Source organism: Myiozetetes cayanensis, unplaced genomic scaffold (genome assembly GCF_022539395.1).
Source record: "Myiozetetes cayanensis isolate MyiCay16 unplaced genomic scaffold, myiCay2020 scf10, whole genome shotgun sequence".
NCBI classification, from domain to species: domain Eukaryota; kingdom Metazoa; phylum Chordata; class Aves; order Passeriformes; family Tyrannidae; genus Myiozetetes; species Myiozetetes cayanensis.
In genome coordinates, this window is record NW_026086605.1 from 20234926 (window position 1) to 20256271 (window position 21346).

At 48.4% G+C, this 21346-nt stretch overlaps 1 protein-coding gene across 1 annotated transcript; it reads right to left on the minus strand.

Annotated features, from left to right (window-relative positions):
* Nucleotides 1-8744: 8744 nt before the first annotated feature.
* Nucleotides 8745-12040, minus strand: ELOVL3 (ELOVL fatty acid elongase 3). The gene is made up of 4 exons (XM_050305751.1): nt 11993-12040; nt 11129-11260; nt 9679-9830; nt 8745-9166 (listed from the first exon to the last, which is right to left on the minus strand). Exons 1-4 carry the CDS (start codon nt 12004-12006, stop codon nt 8745-8747), a joined length of 720 nt encoding a protein of 239 aa, XP_050161708.1. The 5' UTR covers nt 12007-12040.
* Between the last annotated feature and the right edge of the window lie 9306 nt (nt 12041-21346).

Sequence of the window (21346 nt, forward strand, 5' to 3'; positions counted from 1 at the left end):
GCCTGACCCATGGGCAGCAGAACCAAGTATGTTTCAATCTGCCCCTCTAAACCCCACAGGGGTGAGCCCCCCATATCCCTGGAACAGCCACTCTTCACCCCTGCAGGGAATAGCCAGAGACAGGACAATGTGGGTGGTGCCATTTGGTGCTTGGCTGACCTGTTTTCTCTGCACATGTGCAAGACTTCAGTTAAAGATATCTTGCCCATTTATTTATCGTAAGGATAATGAAGCCAGTAACGAAGCCTTGTCTCAGTTGATTGGCATCTCTCTTTGTAATGCATACATACACATGGCCCTTCAGACTTGAAGTCTTTGGAGCTGGGGAGTTGTAAGAATATAAAATATGTGTCTGTATATGTATCTTATATATATACAAATACATATATAGACATTAAAATATGCTTTTTTTTTTTTTAATGTGAAATAACCTACAAACTAGACCTTAAAACCAAAAACCCTGTAAAGGAAGCACATCCACTGAGGCAACGTCCTGCCTGTCATGCTTTACTGCTTCAGTCATTTCCAGTCAGACACAAACACTGTTACCAGTGTACATCCAAAACATCCCTTTTTGCAGCCATCAACTCCTCCTTGCACATCTCCTTCCCTTCCCTTCTCCAAATCCCATTTCCAAAAAAGATAATAAAATAAAAGTTGGCACAATCCCTTTAAGCTTCTGCTTGTCTGGTTATTGAAAGCACAAACCTGAATCTGAAGATACTGAAATCAAGTGCCAGCAGCCCAGGCAAGAGAGAGCATCCTTAGGAGCACCAGCATGAGGCAACCCAAGCTGGAACAGGGGCTGAGTTTTGGAGGAGCCATCTCTGTTCCTTACTTACAAATCAAACACCTGACTCCTCAGAAAAATACAAACCCACAGACACAGTATGAAGAGGAACACAAGTCCCCTCCCTGCTCCCTGTCTGCATGCACCCACTGCAGCAGGAAGGTTGAGCCTCTCCTGGCTCAGGCTTCCTCACTGTGCAGGATGGGGCCAGCACCTTTGTGCCCCCAAAGCCCAGGGCAGGGGAATCCCCCCAGGCACTCCTGCTCTGAGCAGTGGTCCCCAGGGGAGAGGGCAGCAGCAGCAACCTGCCCTGCTCAGTTTCTGCTGGGAAAGCTGTAAAACAGAGCTTGCCCTCCCAAGATACACGTGCACCTGGGGAACCTGCTGCTTCAGCCAATGCAGAGGGATGCAGCAGGTCTCTCCAAGGGCCCCAGGAAGCTCCAAGGCAGCAGGGGAGCAGGACATCCCTACTTGCTGCAAACACCTTTCTCTTCATCAGGCATAAGCTCCAAGGGGAAAGAACAACCCCAATATTTTACTTTTCTTTTAAGAAAAAGAAAAACAACCCCAGCATCTCTTCACAACAAACTATCCTACCTGGAAGAACAGGTCAGGCAAATCTGGCATAAACAATGTTTCTGCAAGGTTAGCACGCAGAGAGAAAGCAAGTTCTTTGTTAAGAATGGATCTTCACTGGGACACAGTAAGTGCTCTCTCACAAGCAAAGCATATAAACTGTTTAGTCTTTGCTAAAGCCTATTCCCCAGGGAGCAGTTACTACTGAAGGTACTGGTGAGCACATGCTGAAAGCAGTCACAAGTGTCAGCCCACCATCACTGTAACAAATTATTTTTTGCTCTGAGCTAACCCAAAATGAGGGAGCCAAGTCATCCTGCTGAAACAGCTACCAGTGGAAGCACAACCCTTTCTGGAACATGCATTCAAAGATCAGATGTAAACATATAATGATAGACATAGTGGATCCCAGACAAGACTTTGCTGGATCCTACCTTGCCACTGGGCACCAGTGCTGCTGAGGTACCTTCAGTGATTAATCTCCTTTCTGCACTAGAACTGCCATCCAGCAGCCTTTCCACCAAATACTTCACCTTGGTGCTACTGTGCTTAACTCCCTTCTCTGACACAGCTCTTCCACCTAAGGAAAGAAGGAAGGGCCTAGGCTTCTCTCTAATATCCTCTCCTCCACTGAGCCTGACTCGTAGCTGAGTCCAGCTCCTCTCCCTGATAACCCAAGCCAAGTGGTTCCACAACCCTCTCCTACTGCCTTGATGAGGAGCTGAGCTCTTTACACACCCCATCCTTCCCCTCCTCCTTTTCCATACACCCTGCCCCTCCAGCCTGTGCTGGACTCAAGCACAGGTGGGAACATGGCAAAGTTAGAATAAGCCTCTTTCATAAAGATGCAGCTTTGCCTGGAGAAGAATTTGAAGGGAGATCCAGCTTCCCTTTCACTTGGGTGGTGTGTCTATGGAGGGAAAGAAAACATTCCTTTCTCTTCCCTGCACTGGAAGCCAAAAGTAACTTGAGCTTCTCCTTCCCTTTTCATCAAAGATGTGCTTTGTCTTGAGCACTTTTGGTGTAGCTTTGGTGGTTCTCCATGCTTGTGAAGATCCTCTACTTGTCCCACAGAGAATATGAGGTTTGGTTGGGGTGGGGCTATACAAAGTTGGCTGCTGCTGACTGTTGCAGGATTCAGTGGATGAAAGATACGCCTGACTATGCAGAGCAGAAGGCCAGCTCCAGCACGTTTCTCACTGTCTCCTTTGGGAGCCTATGGGAAAAGTCAAGACTTAGTTTAGGTACTGATTTTTCAGCCTGAGGTTTTCTATGCAGTCATTTCAATTAACATTACTCCAGGCCACTTTGATTTCTAAACCCAGTCAGTACCCACAGGAGGTAACTGGTACATGCCAGTGTGTGTGGCCAGTGGCTCTGCAGGCTGGCCTAGTTGGCTCAAGTTTCTCCTTCCCAATGCTGTACGGAGATGTTGTGGTCTGTCTCTGCAGCCAAAGGTATTGCATCATGCAGGATCCAAACCAGGTGACAAACCACACACCAGCTCTGAGCTGAGAGCACTTTGTACCATGACCTAATGACTGACACAACCTTAAAATCTGCAGAAAACAGAGATGGCCAAAAGCAAATAACTAAGTAAGCAAGTTGGCAGCAGAGAGTTCTGGGAGAGATTCCCCTGTTTTCCAAATGCCACCTGCCTTCCTGATGCAGCTGGGCCAGTACAGCCTTCCACGTTTGGCTCCCTCCCCGTGGGGCTAGGACATGGACATCATGCTCTGCGGTCCAGCACAAACACAGCAGGTTTACTACAGGTGTACTACAGACCTCCTCCAGGACCCCTCTCTCTCACGCAAGTCCCCACTACCTTCACAGCTATGTCTTCTTGGTACTGTAAACAAAGCAGGCCATTTTTAGCAGGGTCCTGCTTATTGTGAAGACCTGTTAGGCAGATAACTTTGTCACTGGATACTTCCCAATCTGCAGATTTAGCAAGTGCACATTCTCCTCCATCATCCAGGTCATTAATGGAAATGCTGAGCAAAACCAGTCCTGGAACAGATGTCCCTGAACCTCACTCAACAGACCCCCTCCTTTTCAACAGTGAACTGTGGATAACTATCTGGTTATAATTATTCAATGGGTTTTGCACCTACCCAATATCTCATCTAGATGGCATAAAGGGCTCTTCTTCACCATGCCATTGCCCTGTCATAAAGGAAATTTGGATTATTTTGACCAGATTCTGTTCTTGAGGGGTCCATATACCTCCCGTTCATCTCCACTGCTTACAAATAGTGAAATTATTTGTTCTAGCATTTTTTGGGTAGTGATGGGGCTGGGATTTAACTATCAGTAGTCCCTGGCTTTTGGTCCCAGTCCCCATTCTGAAGAGGGGGTACAAAGCTTGCATTTTACAGTCTTTCTAAGCTTCAGTGTCCCTCAGAAATTCTCATAGATAACAATAACTAATTTTGGGATTGCTTTGTGTGAAGTTCACCACACTCAGATGGTCTGAAAAACTCCTCTTTATCTAAATACTCTCTTCCTGGCACTTTTCTTACTCAAGGACAGCCTTTAGCCCCCATCACCGGCATGGCTTGTGTTCTCAATTTCCCCGTAGCTGTCCAAGTCTGAAGGCGAAGGCAAAGTGCACCGAACAGTTGGGTGTCCTCAGTGGCTGCCATCATTGCTTCCCCTCCGCCAAAAAGCAGCACAGCACAGACCTTATTTAGTATCCTATTTAGTATCTTGTTCATACAATGGAGGATGTTAGATTCTGACTCCCCTTGCTTGGTGCGTGCTGTCAGCAGAGCCCCGAACGGCGGGGTGGATGCGAACGTCCGAGCCCCTGCTGCGGGTGTTAACAACTGGGCTCAGGTAGCCCCAGAGCTGTAAGAGGTGGCTCTACTTTCTGTCCTAATCGCCGTCTCGGGCCCCGCTGCCGCCGGGCAGCGCGGGCGGCGGGTGTCACCTAGCGGTGGGTGTCACCTAGCTGCGGGTGTCACCTAGCTACGGGTGTCACCTAGCTGCGGGTGTCACCTAGCTGCGGGTGTCACCTAGAGGCGGGTGTCACCTAGCGGCGGGTGTCACCTAGCGGCGGGTGTCACCTAGCGGCGGGTGTCACCTAGCGGCGGGTGTCACCTAGCGGCGGGTGTCACCTAGCTGCGGGTGTCACCTAGCTGCGGGTGTCACCTAGCGGCGGGTGTCACCGAGCGGCAGGTGTCACCTAGCGGCGGGTGTCACCTAGAGGCGGGTGTCACCTAGCGGCGGGTGTCACCGAGCGGCAGGTGTCACCTAGCGGCGGGTGTCACCGAGCGGCGGGTGTCACCTAGAGGCGGGTGTCACCTAGCGGCGGGTGTCACCGAGCGGCAGGTGTCACCTAGAGGCGGGTGTCACCTAGCGGCGGGTGTCCCCTAGCGGCGGGTGTCACCGAGCGGTGGGTGTCATCTAGCTGCGGGTGTCACCTAGCGGCGGGTGTCACCGAGTGGCGGGCGGCGGGCGCCGGTGGGCGCCGCGCTCCTGGAGCGCCGGAGGACGGATAAAGCCTCCGGAAAAAAATCGCCCCCCTTGCTCCTCGCCGGCTGCCTAGCCCTGCTTCACCGGCCCTCGCAACCTGGGGCCCCGTCTACCCCCGCCCCCGGGAAACCTTGCTCACCGCAGCACGTCCTCTGCCCGGCCCGTACCGGAGCTGCAGGGCTGCTCCCCTGCATCCGCAGCCTCCGTGCATCCCTTCGGCTGCCCCTAAGCCAAGCTGCTCCAGCTGTGCAAGGGTCCTCGAAGACTCCTTCAGTGGGGACCACGGCTCACCCTGAGCACTGATTCCTGCATGAGAGGCAACTGATTGTTCTTCATGCCCTCAAAGTAAAACAAACAACCCCCCCATCCCCCCCCAAAATAGACAAATCCTCAAGATACATGCCCTCCAAAGCATGCCCGCTGTCTGCTTCAGCTCACCAGCACATGTAAGAAGGACTTTTCTTCACAGAGTACCAGGAGGAGTCATTTCCAGAGAGCTTCAGGGAAATAGCACTTACCTGAGAAAGGAGAATGCTGTTATTAGCTCCCCAAGCCCCAGCAAGCACCACCACTTTACTCTCACCCACAGCTCAGCACTCCAGACAACTTGCCAAACAGCAGCAGCAATATAAAACACAGGGGAATAAAATTCTTCCCCTTCCTAGATCTGGGAAATTTACTGCTACCTTTTGTTAGCCAGAGTGAACAGTAGGGCAAAGGGGCTAATGCTGGGCTTGCCGATGGTGTGCATTCCCTGGGGAGAGTGTAGGGCAGGTGGGGCAAGGCAGCATTGGAAAGGGGGTACCCTCACATTCTGTGTGGATGGATGTGGCCATCTGAAGAATTGCAGTGCCTCTTGGAGGGGGAGAGAGCGTCTCTACAAGACACCCTCAGCAAACCCTCCTTCTGCTGGGTTGATTCCTGCCCCATGAAAGATACTTCCTACACGAACAGCATGCACGGATGGACCTACAAAGAGCTCTTCCAGAGGTGAAGCCTTCTGGAGATGCGGAGCCCTGCCTCCAGTGCCCTGCTCTGCATTGCTGAGTGGGGCAGCACCAGCAGAGCAAGAGTAGTTGGATAGCTCACTTATTCCACAGAGCATCACCTCTGAAGCACCAAAAACACATCAGGTATTTTAGGTAGGAAAACAGTTAACTGTGGAAACACCACTTTTTCAATGTTTTGTGTCTGGCTGGGCCCAGAGAGTTGTGGTGAATGGAGCTAAATCCAGTTGGTGGACAGTTGCTAGTGGTGATCCTCAGTTTTGGGGCTGGTCCTGTTTAACATCTTTATTGATGATCTGGACACAGGGATGGAGTGCACCCTCAGTAAATCTGCAGATGACACTAAGTTGGATGATCTACTAGAAGGTAGGAAGGCTCTATAGAAAGACCCAGAAAGTCTTGATCAATTGGCTAAGAACAACTGCATAAGGTTCCATAGGGGGAAGTGCCAGGTCCTGCACTTGGATCGCAGCAGCCCCATGCAGCACTACAGGCTGGAGGGTGAGTGGCTTGAGAGCTGCTTGGCAGAAAGGGACTTGGGGGTGCTGGCTGACAGCTGGCTCAATATGAGCCAGCAGTGGGCCCATGTGGCCAAGAAGGCCGATGGCATATGGGCCTGTATCAAGAATAGTGTAGCCAGCAGGACTAGGGCAGTGATCATCCCCCTGTACTCAGCCCTGGTGAGGCCACACCTCGAGTGCTGCATTCAGTTCCGGGCCCCTCACTTTGAAAAGGACACTGAGCTGCTGGAGCATGTCCAGCAAAGGGCAACAGGGCTTGTGAAAGGACTAGAAAACATCTCTTATGATGAATGGCTGAGGGAGCTGGGTTTGTTTAGTTTTGAGAAGAGGAAGATCAGGAGAGACCTTATCACTCTCTACAACTACGCAAAAGGAGGTTGTAGTGGTGTTGTGACTGATTTCTTCTACTGTACCTGCAGAGAAAGGATTAGAGAAAATAGCCTAAAGCTGAGACAGGGGAAATTCAGATTAGATATTTGAAAATTTTTTTTCTCTGTTAGAGTGCTCAGGCACTGGAATAGATTGCCCAGGTAGGTAGTGGAGTCACCATCCCTGAAGGTGTTTAAGAGATTTCTGGATCTGGTGCTGGGTGATGTGTTTTAGTGTTTTAGGGGTTACAGTGGAAATACTGGGTTGAAGGACTTGATGATCTTAAAGGTCTCTTCCAGTCTTGATGATTCTATGATTCTGTGTGTTTGTGCAGATGCCTGACACAGCTGAGGGAACATTGCTGGGGCAGCTGTAGGCATACGTAAGGAGAGAGCTGGCAGTTGCCTCACCAGCACCACACCTGTCACAGAAAGTGCCCCAAATAGCACCATGCAGGAGAGAGATCACCCCATTACTCCCATATGTTCACCATCCCCTCTCTAAAGAGAGCTTCCAAATGTGGAAGTCAGTTTATTCCTATTCCCCAAACACCTCAGCTGACTGCTTCTGCATTTCCCAAAGCTGTGGAAGGTGCTGTTACACTACTACCCACCACGCTGGGAAGTCCAGAGTAGGAGCCCTTGTCAGGGAAGCCTGGGTAGAGCACAGACTGATGCCATCTCCTGGGGATGAAAGTGCAGCCCACAGCCCTGTGGTAGCTTTCTAGCCCACTGCCTCAAAAAGCCAAATCCCATTCACCAGGTAGGAGCCACACACAGCCAGAGGCTTGGACACTGGGGTGCTCCTGGCCAGATTCAGGCTCTGAGGCTCATCTTGACTTTATGAAGCACAGTGACTTTGAATAGCCACATGTTCAGTTCAGATGGCAAAAAAACAGTCTGAATTTTATCATCTCTGCCTCATTTCTAGTTCCCTGGTGATGAGCAAAGGGGCTCGAGAAACAGGACCAGCTGTTGATGACTGCAGAAGGGGTAAGTACAGAGGGACTGAGTCTGCCAGACACCTTGCTAACCCTCAGAAAGACACAGTATTGAAATAGAGAAAGCAATGCCTCTCTCACAGTTCTGTACAAAGGTCAAGTATGAAAAAGGCATCAAAAAAAATCAATCAATCAATCCTTATGACAGCATTTATTAGTCATTTTAACACATCACATAGCGGCAGAAGCCCTCTGAGAGGAGTTGATTCTGGGACCCTTCTGCCTCCAGCCCACAGGGCTGGCCCTGGGCTGGGACCGCTGGCAATGCCTGGCACAGTCTGCAGGGCAGAGCTGGACCCTGCTCAGCTCCTAGAGTCTGAGGCAGTAGCTAGTCAAGTTAAATAGATTGTTTAATATTGTACAAAAGGCACACCACAGATAACAGCCATTAAAGTTCATGGGATGCAGTTCCTCATGCCACAGAGAAGAAGGGAGAGCCTGGGCAGAGGCCCTCCCAATGCAACCTTACAAAATAGCAGGGATTTTCCATTTCAGTGCTGTTCCCACCAGTAACCTATTGGGGCTGCCCCACACACAAAGTAGCAGTAGGTTTGGGCTCTGTTCTGCTCTCCCCCAGAACCAGGGACCATGGAGAGGGTAGTGCTGTTTTGAGAGGACTTTCCCTACCTTTTTCCAAGAAGAGTCTTGGGGCATGCAGGATCCTATAAGTCCCTGGGAAGGAGGAGAGGCACAAGGCAAACCCAAGTGATGCAAAGAGGAAAAAGCAGAACCATGGCTCCAAGGTCTCCAGCCCCCAGCTACTTCCCCCTTCTCCTGTTACCAGCCTGCAACAACTCGCACCTCACTCTGGCATGCCCCCACTGCCAAGGCAGACACACCAAAGGCCACTGCACAAGTTAATCTGAAGGCTGTTATCCACAGTGACGTCTTCCTAACCCTCATCACACCCACCCATCAGGCACCTGAGATCCAGACAGAAGTGAAAAGTTTCCCCTTTCCCTCTCTCCCCACCTCCACCCCAGTCTCTTCTTCTGTCCCTGGTTTTACTCCCCTTTTGATTTCCGTGTGCCACTCAGATAAGTTTTGAAGAAGAAGTTGCAAAAGAGTATCAGTAAAGTGGTGTAAGTCCAGGATGTAATGAAAAACAGTGGCCAGGGGGCAGGGCAGACCTTGTCATCCTTCCAGAAGACGATAAGGAAGTTCAGTATTACAAATCCCGTCATCTGCACCATCTGTGAAGTGGTGATTATTAAGGCAATGGGGGTCGGTACCCGGATGCCCATGGCTGTCACAGTGTAGTAGGAGTATGTGAGAGCATGGATACTGAAGTTCAAGGCTGTAACCCAGGCAATACCAGGCACCATATTATTATAGCTATACCAGCCTACAACTGCTGCAGTTAAATGGTGATACCAGTGGAGGAAGATGAGCTTCTTTTTCCGAAGTACAATGAACACAGTGTCACCTTGAGATGGGAGAGAGGTGCATTGTTAGTTAGGTGAAAGCACAGCAGTTACACAAGTTTTCACGTGAGGCAGAACAAGCAAGCTTCAATACTGAAGCCATTATGTGGCTTGATCTCACCAAAACCTAGGTTCACATTGAAATAATCTGTACTGAAAAAGATCATTTAGGCACCCTACCTGCTCGCACGTTTGTAGTACAAGAGTCCCTTGCCCCAGGTTTCCTTACCTAGCTCTACCTGCACAGCATTTCAGACCAGCTCATCTTTACTTCTTTGGATAGAAACTGGGTGGAAAGCCCAGCCCTTCCCTGCCTGCCTGCTGCCCCCTCACTGCAGTAATTCCAGGACAGAATTGCCTAGTCCAGGCCCTGGCCTGGGGATCAAACTAGAGTAATAACATCAGGCTGCAACCCGGTGGCAAGTGTATCATCTGAGGGAGCAAGAAAACGAGTGGCACAAGGCTAAGCAACCAAGTAACAGTTATGAACACACAGGATGAGTTTCAGACTCACCCATTTCCACGAGTTTGCTCAATACAAATAAACAGATCCAAAGTTTGGAGACAGGGTGAACGTAGACAGATCGACTACACACTGATTGCTTAAATCCCTTGGTAAGAAGGAGGAAGGCTATTTGCTTCCAGACCCGCCAGGCTCCAATGGTACTGCAAGAAAATCAGAGAAGAGCTGAACACTGTGCTCAGGGCCCACCACATCTCTGCACCCCAGGATATTCAGCGAACTCCATCTCGATGCCCAGGGTAGTCTCAGGGACATCTAAACAAACAGTTGTCTTCTTTTACTTCCCAGAAGGTTTTAGCTCTCTGTTTGCTGGGCACATGCTTGCCCAACACCTTTTAGCCAGGATATTCCTGCAAGACAGAGTAGTGAAAGGCTGCTGGTCCCACCAGAACAGCAGCAAGACACAAGGAGTAAGTAGTTTGTGAGCCACCAACACAGCCGTTCAGTTTGCCTGGTGTCACGATGCAGCAGCCAAGGTCTAAGCATCAAAGAGTGCTCCCTTGTTACACTCTCTGCTTCCACTGCTTGAAGAGGCACTTGAGCAAAAGCTGCTACGTTGATCAGAAAAGGGGGACAATTGTCCTGATGTCCCTCACAAGACATGCCCAGGGAGCATTTACAATCTCCTGTGGCAGGCAGTTCCTACAGCTTTTGAGAAGAAATACCACTTTTTCTTTGTTATCAACCCGTACATTTAATTTGCATGAGCTTGTTTCTGAACAGATCATGAACAGTCATCCCTTGAACTCCCCTCTCACACAATTTGTGATTTTACAGACCACTGCCATGCCCAGCCTTAGCAGAGGATAACCAGTGTCCCTTTGACTTGATAAAAGCCAGCTGGAGTTAAGAGGCAGTAGTCTAATTTCTCTCTATCTCATGAAACAGACAGAAAGAGGTATGGAGATAAGGGAAATTTTGGAAAATTGACATCTGCTTGTTTATAATTACAGAGCATGGGCGGAAACAGTCTCGTGGCCACTGCAGAAAACCAGTACCGTAAGATTGGACAGTTCAAAAACATACATTTTGTATTAATCTTCTGTGCTTCTGTGAGCATAGCAGAACAGGATTAGAGAAAGGTGAGGGGGGGAAACAATTTTAAAGATTAATAGACCTCAAATCAAACTTGTAATTGATAGGCATCCTTTGAATAAGGGAGGATCTCTGCTTTTGCAGGCTTCACATTCATATCTACCCACTAATGATTTTCAAGCACAGTCCCCAGCGGTCCTTCTGCAACTCATTCCACTTGCTGGAATATTTCTGGTGAGAAACAAATTACTTGTATGAGCAGGTCACTTCCCCTAGTTGGAAAGGGCCTTCACGGGGAAAAAATTGTTTATTTACTTAGTGACATCATGGATATCCAGAACTTTCCATCAATGCAGTCCTTAGAGAAAGGTCTACAGCTGTCTCCAGTTTTAGTAAAGGCTCTTACCTGAACAAGGTCAGACCGAAGGACCACAGGGTCAGTGGTGCCCGCAGGTGGAAGGCTCTCCGTTCCTTCATGAAATGCTGGATACCAAAGACCAGGATCAAATAAATAGCAGCAATAATTAAACACTTTCCCCTGCAAGTAGAGGAGAGGGAGCCATCAGGAAAAGACCCAAACTGACCCATTTTCATCCAGACTTCTGTAGCCCCAGTGAAGTGCTCTCACCAAGAAACAAAAGATCTCCCATTCTTGTGTTAAGGTTGGGCTTGGAAGAAAGCCTGCCCTGACAGTGAGTAGAGCTAGCAAGGAAAGACTATGGGGACTGCAGAAAAGAAAGTGAACTGCTACATCATGAAGATTTCCACAAAACCTTGATGGGATGAGACAGGTTCTGGTAGCCTATGAGTAGGATCCTGAGCAAACACATCAATGCATTTTATCCATTTACACATCAGACTCTATAGGCAGAGGATGCCTACGCAGGATGCCTAAAAAGGCCAGTTGCACCAGTAAGCTAGAGCCTCAAGTCCCTTGTGTTATGTCCCACTCCTTTCCAAGGCTTTTTGGCACCATGTCAGGGCTCAGTACCCTATTTGCCCGTGCAAGGGCTGCCGTGGCCATCCGTGACTGCTCTTTGCCCTCTTGACACATCACCACCTCCCTACAGGCGGCAGCACCACCTGGACCAGTTTGCTCTGCCCCATGGACTGCTGCAGCCCTTCCTCAACAGGTGTGCAGCCAGGGCCACCCAACCTCCTCCTCCTCGGAACTGAGGACCCCCACACCTGTTCTTCTAGAAACAGCAGGACCCGATGGGGCTACCCGGGGTCCGGGGTGCACCGGAGCTGCAACCTCCTCTCCTCTCACCAATTCTCCGCCATCCATTTCCTGGCTGCCAGCTGATTGAAGTTCTTCTCGAACTCATACTCTCCCAGCGGCTGCAGCTCCGACGGGTCAATGTTCAGTTCCACATCCATTATCCCTGGGCGCAACCGAAAATCAGCGGCTCCCCGACCCGCACGGCTGGATATAGCCCCGAGAATGCGCTCCGCCCCGATATCACACCGGAGGGGGGAGTGGGAGGCGGGACTGGGGACCTCCCAGCCCGATGGGGAGAGCGAAGCCTCCCGCTCCTTGCCCAGCACGGGGAGTGGGAGGTCCGGTCTCCCCGTCGGGCCGGGAGGGAGGCCCTCCCCCTCCCGCTCACTGAGTACCTGCCCCACCCATCCCAGCTCGCCCCTCAGCAGACGGGCAGGGTAATAACTACACTGTCACCAACAACAGGCAGAAATACCTGTACCCTGACTGCAGTTAGCTGTTGCGCCTGCTTCACCATAGGCTGCAGTATCTGGCCACTGCTGCTGCAGATTAAATGGGCTCTAGGTAATCTCCTACTTAGGTTCCTGCAGCTGAAAATGGTTCTAGTATAGTCAAAATCCCCTGAACCCAGCATATCTCATTGCACCCTCTGGTCACTTCACTCAGCTTGGTACTTCAGCTGAGTATCATGTGTTTACACATGTGCAACAGCAGCACCCTACAAAGCTCACAGACTTAGGGAGACTTTTGCCTCATGCAGGCAACAATGCACTTGTACACAAGTCATCTGCTTAACTGCTGACTCTTCAAACAGAAGGTGAACATTTCCTTTGATGAGACATTTCAGAGAATCATAGAATGGTTTGGGTTGGAAGGGACCTTAAAGATCAGTAGGGTCCAATCCCTCCAATGTGAGCAGGGACAGCTTGCTCAAAGCCCCATCCAGCCTGGCCTCAAACGTTTCCAGGAATGGGGCATCTACAATTTGCTCTGCATTTGACAGTGCAGTGGTGTGAAAAAATGAGGAAGACTTTGACATATAGGAATTAAAATCCCTTCATGATTTTTGAACCATCCCTGACTTAGACCCCCTATTTTGTAGAGCACTTGTAACTTGTCAACAGCAGTATTTTCTCCATACCGTGCACAGGGAGAACATCCTGTATATAGCATGAGCTCCCACTGTGCCTTGCACAGCTCTCACATTAGTGTTTCCAGCTCCCAGGAGGTCCTGCCCCTTCCAGAGGACTGCAGCTCAAGGGCTGTATAGTCTCCATCCTGGGTCACTTGTCTTTTGTCTTTCATCACCTGCTTTGGGCAGTAGCATCACCAAGTAGAATACTCAGGTACATGCTGAAGACAACTTTCATCTGCTGCAAGGGCTTCTACACACCAAAAGACTAGGTGCAGCCACGGAAGCAGGGTACTTTCTGCACTACCTTCTAATGCATACAAGTTGACATTCAGTCTCCTTATTCAGCAGCAAAGCCATGTTGGGAACCTTATAAATTTATCCCTCTCCATGCTCTGGACAACGGTTTCACTGTTGCTGACTCCTTTGCCTGCATATTGTCTGTGGATTTGCTGTTCTCAGATGGAGTACAGTGGTTAGCTGCTTGAGGCACAACAAGCACAAAACATCTGCTTTGTTATCTTTAGCAATTGTTAAACAAGGTCTCCTTTATGTAAGACACCATATCACAAGAGGTAATGCTCTTGGGAGATGCAAGGGTAAGCTGGATTAGCTGAGGAGAAAAGGTGCTGATACTGACATAATTTCTTATTCCTAACCTAATCCTTTGTTCAGTAGTTAAAGTTTTCATTTTGAAACTGCTTCATGCCACACAAACAAGAACATTGCCTCTCCTAGAGCAGGCCTGTCCACCCATCTCTGAGGTGGTGGCGTGTTCAGTTACAGGAGGAGCTCATGACTTCAGCAGTTTTGTACCACCTGAGCAGGCAGCTGGTGGAGAGCCCTCCCCAAGTGTGTCTTTGGCAGAAGGGAACAAGAACAACACATGTAAAGAACAGAGGCAGACAGAAACGATGAGGCTCTCGGCATCCTCCAAGACACCTGTCTTGCTTAGTAAGGCAGGGCTTTCTCATGGACTAAAAGCTTACCTGAGCAATCCAGATAGAGTTGTGACATTCTGATTATCCTACTTGCCTCCACGATGTCAAATACACCTGTCTGCACTCCCAGATCTGGGTGGGCTAGCATAGAGACAGCTGCCAAGTCCAGTGCCCAGACACTGGCACTGTGCTCAGAACCACTGTTGGACTCAGGATGCAACGTGGACATCATAGTGACTTTTAAATAAACAGATGAGCTTATTTTCACACATCACAGTGAGTTGCACAGAGCTCAGATCCTGCAGGTGAAGAAGTAGAGCCCCAGCAACACTTCACAGACTGCTGGCGCATCAGGGCTGCAATTCTGAATTAGTGGGAGAGGAGCACTGCATTCTTCTGTCCTCTGCATGAGTGGGGAGGGGACAGAGACTATGGAGCAGAAGCCTCCATGCCTTTATTCAGAGGCCATGATGGCTATGCAGGACCTCAGAAAGACAATTTCCAGAGGACCATGAAATAAGGTTGTGGATGCTTCTGGAGAGCAGGTTTCCCACTAGACTGCTTCTAGTTCCAGAAACAGTTCGTCTTTGAGGTAGGCCTAAATAAATTTAATGCTCATTTAAAGCTCAAATTGCTATTTGCAACAAGAGTTTCAGTTTTCTTGTAAAGATTCACTTTTTCACCAATACATGCAGAGGGAGGACTAGTTTCTGATATGGTGACTGAGCATCACCTGCAGTCTCATTTGCCCTGGGGTTGAGATTACAAGATAATTGATTTTTGCACAAATATCACATTTCAGACTCCAAGTGTTAAAATAAATTTCCTATAACAGGACAGTAAACAACAAACTGACTTAGTGGTAGATAGCATGTTCGCCTTCCATCTAGACTGAAGAGCATGTAGCTGTTTGTGAAAGACTTCAGGTGCCATTCAAGATGAGTAACAGCATGCCAAATCCTGGTAGGATCCAAAATACAGGAAGTGGTTTCTATAGAGTAGGTATTCATTTTCCTAAGAATGTCACAAATCAACAAATCCAAAGCTTTAGGATAGGTAAAGGATAAGAAGCTTTTACAGTTCCCTGGCCTCGCAGATCAGCCACTTCCATAGCACGTGTCACAAAAAAACCCGCACAGAGCAGTTTGTAGAAGGACTTAAACACAGTGGATATGTGGCAGGAGTCGAGAGAAGCTACACTAACTAGGATGGAGCAAAACATGATCATTGTAGGGGACAGGAGCAGTGTGTCCACCACACACTGCTGGTTGGCTAGCTGACTCTGTCACTGTACTACCACCAACTACCTATCTGCTCCACGCAGGTGGGGACAGGGAAAAGAGTATGCACAGTGGTTGATTTTTTTTTTTTAATTATTTATTTTGATTCCAGGTAGGATATGCCAGTTCAGGCTGGCCTAAATGTGAGACCCCTGACAGGCTCTGCAGGAAAGGAGTGAGTGCTCACAGAGTCAGCCTCACTCAAACAGGCCCTTGCTGGTCTGAGCTACGCTACCATCCCCACCAGTGCAGAGGACAGACAGTTTTCTGCACAGGAGGCAAGGCTGAGCAGGCTAAGATGGCACATAACCACTTCCAAATCAGCTTGTTGTACTGCCTGTGATTGTTAATTGTGGTTTACACATCGGAGCAGAGAAAGCCATTGAAGGATCTCCTTGCACAAGCACTGCAAGCTTTCATCAAAGCTTAGGATCATGCCCTGATTCATATGTCCCTCCTGACTGCAGAGCATAAGATTTCATAGAAGGTGCTGGAGGATTTACCCTGGGCTGGTAGGCTTACATTCAGCTAAGACAAAGTTTATGCCCACGTAAGTGGTGAAACAGTGAAAGAGATTGCCCAGAGAGATGGTCTCTGAAAACATTCAAAGTTGAACAGGGATCTGAGCAACTTAATTTAATTGAAAATATACCTGCTTGTTTCAGGGGGGGTGGGACTGGATGATCTTTAAAGGTTCCTTCCAATCCAAACCATTCTATGATAATCCTTAGCTGATCCAAACGAGATATTATTTAAATTTTCTGGCACTTCAAATGGAGAGCTTTTTTTTAAAAAAAAGGCAACAACAAGTAATGCAATACAATAAATAGCATAGCTGTTCAAAAACCAAAGCTTTGAGCACATGAGCACATACATTTTTGCATAGATTGAGGCTTCACAGAGATCAGCCTGTAGAAGATAGTTTGGGTAAAATCCAGGCAGTGGACATAACTTGCTCCAAGGAGAGGGAAGAGCTTCTGTGCAAGTGTCAGAGGCAGAGAGCTTCCATCAGGGATGTAAGCAGGAAGACACAGTAAAGACTGAGACCTGTGCAGATTTACTGATTTGCCTTCACTGCTCTCTTTCCCAAGTTTAGCTGTAACCCCTTCTCCCAGCAACCATGATACAGGTGCATTTCTTTGGAGACGTAACAGAAAACAGGGATAAAAACCAGCAATGGGAGCTGTGGGAAAACTCATCCCGATGCAGTGCTGGGTAATTGTGAGCTTACCTGGAGCACCTTCCGGCACCAGTCAGCACAGCCTGTGACACCATAGTCTCCAGAACTGGGGCCCTCTGATCTTTGGTCATTAGAGGGGAGCAAAAATGACAAAAGTGCAGGGAGACACCACCTGCTGAGCAGAGCTCTTCACTTCCCAAAAGCAAGAGCAGGCAGGTTTGCTGTGCTCCTTTCTGACTCTCTGGAGCTATTAGTGTCCTCTCTTGGGGAAGCAGGGCCTTCCCCCAAGGGGAAGAGAGGATCCCCTGCTCCTTGCAAGGAGTCCATCTGTCTTCCTTCTGCTTCTCCAGCCTCGGGTCAGCTTCACTGCCTAGCAAGAGTCACCCAAACAGGCTGATACAAACAGTTCAGAGTTGAACCTCTGCACAGTACTAGAGGAAATAGTCCTTCCTTGCATCTCCCTGCCTGATGTTTGACTAGCAGGCATTAAGAGACACAGTTCAGCAATAACACCTCTTCTTTGTAACCTGGCAAGATACAGCCATAAGCAGCAGCCCTCGTACCTGTATCAGACCTTCACTGTTTGGGCACGGTCCTTCCGAATGATGTGTGTGATGATGAAGCAAGTTGGTCATTTGAGAATAATTTTGCATAGAGCTAGACAGAGTATTGTCCCTTCACACACACACAAACACATACTTTAAAAGACGGCTTCTGGGTAACACTCTGGATGTGTCCCCTTTCCCTCTGCCAGGCACAACTGTTTTTCAGAAAGGAAAAAAACAAAGCAGACCCACTGAATTGAAAGATGAGAGCTCTCAGAAGGGACTACTTAGAGTCCTTACTAGTGCTCCAAGTTATTTTTTGCCCTCTGACCTAGTTGCTCTTACAACTGTGAAATATCTTCAAAGAGAAAACTACATAAGGGTTAGCTAATAGCCTAAAGCTTAAACAAAATGATGGTGACATCATGTTAACCCAAAGATATCATAATCTGCAATCACCCTTCAAATAAAGGCTATCATGGCTCTAATCACATATGAAACACCAATGATGAAAATCACCTCTAAGGACCTCTCTTGTTGGTAGCATGTACCATTTACAAGCCCTTTTGTTCTCTAAAGCCTGTAAGTAGGCCCACTGGTTTTGAAACAGCAATTAAGACAAGTACATTAGGTGAGCAGCTGGGCTTTTGCTTAGAATTGCTGTGTCTTCAAACTTTGTTCTGAAAAGAGTGGTTGAATACACATGCAGAATCCAGAGAACTTGAGATTAGGAGAAAATTTGTCAATTTAATTAATCAGTGTCTGTTTTCACAGTTAAAAATATAGTGGCTGAGACTATTCTAACTAATAAGTTCTTGAACAAATGTGTGTACAAAAATCCAATTGAAGGACTTCTGATTAAGATCAAAGGTACCCTTGGAACAACCCAATCAGCTATGCCTTTAACACAGAAGTCTTAAAATTCAGGCTGAGGTTGAGAACCTCTCCAGGCATTCATGCATGTACCTATTTGTGTTTTCTGAACTGTTCATTAAAGAGAGACTTTGTACAAACCAACATTCAGTATTTCTCAGGCAGAACCGGTCCAGTGATTTAAACAAGAGTAAAATAAACCATAGCACAATAACAACATTATTGCATTAACAAAATTACCATTGTGAACTGTTGCCTACATTGGTGATGGTGTGTAAGAGCTCTCCGCCCTGCATTCTCGAAGATAGAAAGCACTTTCTCCATCGCTAGGCCAAGCAGAATAGCCCCAAGGTCAGTCTCAGCCACACTTTGCCAATGGCTCTATGTTGGCCCCTCTCCACTTAGTCATTCTCCTGCTCCAGGTCCCAATTGAGTCATCTGCTCTCAGAGCTGGTAGAAGTTACGCCAACTCCAGACACACACAAAACACCACCTCTTTCTTCTGGTTAAAGTCTGTCAAGGCTGCAGAGTCCCAGGCAAAGCTGAGAGCACAAACCTGAAGTTCATCAGTTTGCTTTGTAAAAACCCCCTGGCTACCTAACTAGGACTAAAACGCTATTCCTGCAATTCCAGATGAAAGTGCTTGTTTCTTCCTTTTAACTAAACTAATCAGCATGCATTCTACTTGAGTCTGTCTTGAGACTGTTCCCAGTAAAGTTTTGCTTGCCACCACAAGTTACTTGCTTCTTTTTTGCAGCTTTTTAGAGAACCCCTTGGAGAACCACAAAGAGCATTTTTGAAAGTCCTGCTAAAGAGAGCCCACACTCCTTTACCCAGCTCTGAACTGATACAGTCAGAGGATTCTTTGGTTGGCAAGGTATGACCTGCAAGGAGGACAGTCTTTAAGCCTTTGTTCAAGATTTGGGGGTTTTTTTCCAAAAAAGGTAAAGGATTTCTGTAAAGGAACTTCCCTGATCAGACCCAACCTCTTCTTACAGTATAGGTGCTCACTCCATTTGCTACTGGGCAGTCTTGACAAAAGGTGAATGGGATACAATTCAAACACACAACTGTGAAAGGTGTCCCTGTGCTGTCCAAAAGGTCTGCAGTTGTTTCTTCAGCTCCCCACCACTTCCTAAACCAAACTACAGGCAGGGGAAGGATGAGCCATTTGACTCAGAGGCTGAATGAGAAGACAGTTTTGCATCCAAAGCTGGGGCCTGAGGGAACACACAGATCTGGAGGTAGGGGTATTATGAAAACATGTTTCTTCTGAAACAAGAACATGGCCCAGAGGGCCACCTCAGACAGACCTGGGACAAGAATGGAGAGGGTTTTTTTATAGTTAGACAGTTGTGGGCAGGGGCACAGGACCCAGGCTCATGCATGGCTTGAAGGGCTCCCTTCCCTACCTGCTCCAGCTGAAAAATAACTGGCCCCAACTGCATCCCATCCAGAGTCTTTTATAGCAGGAGGTAGAGTGGTTCTGCTGGGAGTAAACAGGCTCAGCTGGAGAGGGAGAAGCATCTTAGCAGCAGTCCCTGAGCAAGGAGGAAGAAAAGCTGAGAGAGGAAGGAGGAGCTTTCTGAACCCCAACAGATCCGTCAGCTCTTTGGAGTGATTGGCTGTCCTCAGCTGTCCTGAAAGGCATCATGCCCAGCTCCTGGCTGATGTGTAATGTCTTCTTAGTGTTTGCAAGGCTTTGGGGAGCTCTTCCTAAAGCACAGCTTGAGAAGGGCCATGGGCCTTTCTGTTTTTTGAGATCATGGCTTGCCTAAGTACCCGGGAGGACATCTGCTTTCCATTCAGGACTTGCTTCCTTTTGTCTCCAGGTGAGCAGAAACTGCTATAGTTACCAGGGCCCTGCACAGGTTTCCCCTATTCTGTAGTTTGGCTGGCTCTGGCAGGGAGGTGCTGCCTCACTGACCTTGCCATCTGAGCCTTGCAGAGCAGCTGGTCCTTCCCACACCCTGACAAGGAGTAGCTCATTTACATACCCCCCTGCACCTCTAGCATGTGACCTATAATTTATGGCCGACCCTTCTCTCTGAAAGGCATCAAATCTGATTTACAAGCCCCAAAGTATCATTGCATCCACTAAAGCCTGCCAAAATTTCATCATATCACTTGTTTTTGTCCAAAAGTTTTGCCCTATTTGCAGGTGAAATTTCTCCCACTTCCATTACCAGGAGAGGGCAGAGACCACCTGAGAAGTTGCTGCTGCAGGGTGACCCATCAGACTTCTGCCATAAGCCACCCTCAGGGGAGACCTCGGCACCACTGTGCCTGTCACTGCTTTGCATCTCCCCTCCCTGCCCAACACCACTGCCTAGGTGGGACAGTGGGAGTGCTCCTGTCGGGTACTGCTGGTGGCTAGTGTCACACTGTTCCTTATGCACATTGCTGAGAGCTTGTGCCAAGCTTAGCAGCTGGCTTTTCTCTGCCAGGAATGAGGAACAGCAATAGTGATGCTGGGGAGAGCAATGCTATATTTTGGAATATGCTTTCCTATGTGTTGCCCCTTGGGCTGACAGCACAGGAGCATGAAGTCAGCATCACTAAAGATGACTTGTAATTCCAGCGGCCTGGAAGACTCCAGCCTCTGTGTCCTACTTAGAGCAGCCAGAACCAGTTCATCACTGTGTGGGTGTAACCCAAACTGTGTATTCTAAACCCTCTATGTCATTTTCCAGAAACTGTTAATAATAGACCATTTGCAGCAGCTGCCCAGAACACACCTGACCATTCAGGTTATAAGCTGGGTGATAAGAGGCCTGTGAGATAGGAGGACGTTCCTGTCCTCACACCCACAACTCACAATCACCCACTGTGGAACTCTCCACCCTGGGGAGGTGCTGGGCATTTCTGCCTGAACCTGAGTGTATATGATCTTGGGCTCTTGGGACTTCTGGTACCACTCGTGGGATCCAGAGGAGGACCAGAATCTTGACCAGACTGCGACCACCACTCTCAACCGTGCTGCAACCATCACTCACACCAACAAGTTCTTCCTCTCCTTTTGTTTTTGAACTCAAGGGGCCCATGTGGGGCTCAGCACAGGGGCCAAAGAACACCATTCTGTTCGTACCCCAGGGTGCCGGGTTATACATCTGGTTTTTTGTGAGTTAAAACAAATTGTTCATCTGTATAATTGTATTTATTTTATTATTTTTATTAAATTGTAATTCTGATTTATAATCTCTTTTGAGCTGGGTTCATTTCTCCTGCTGGTTTGCCTTTAAACCAGCACACCCTGGAACATAGCTGGGGAGTCAGGTAATCCCCAGGTCTGAAATATAGCTCATCCCCTCAATGAAACCTCCCTCCTGAAATAAATCAGGGGTGGAACCTTGGCACCAGTCTGATAACTCCCTGCTCCTGGGACAGGAGTAGTTATTGGTGATATTCTCTGCTGTGCAGCTCCATCTGCTGTGACCCAGGCCCAAGAAGG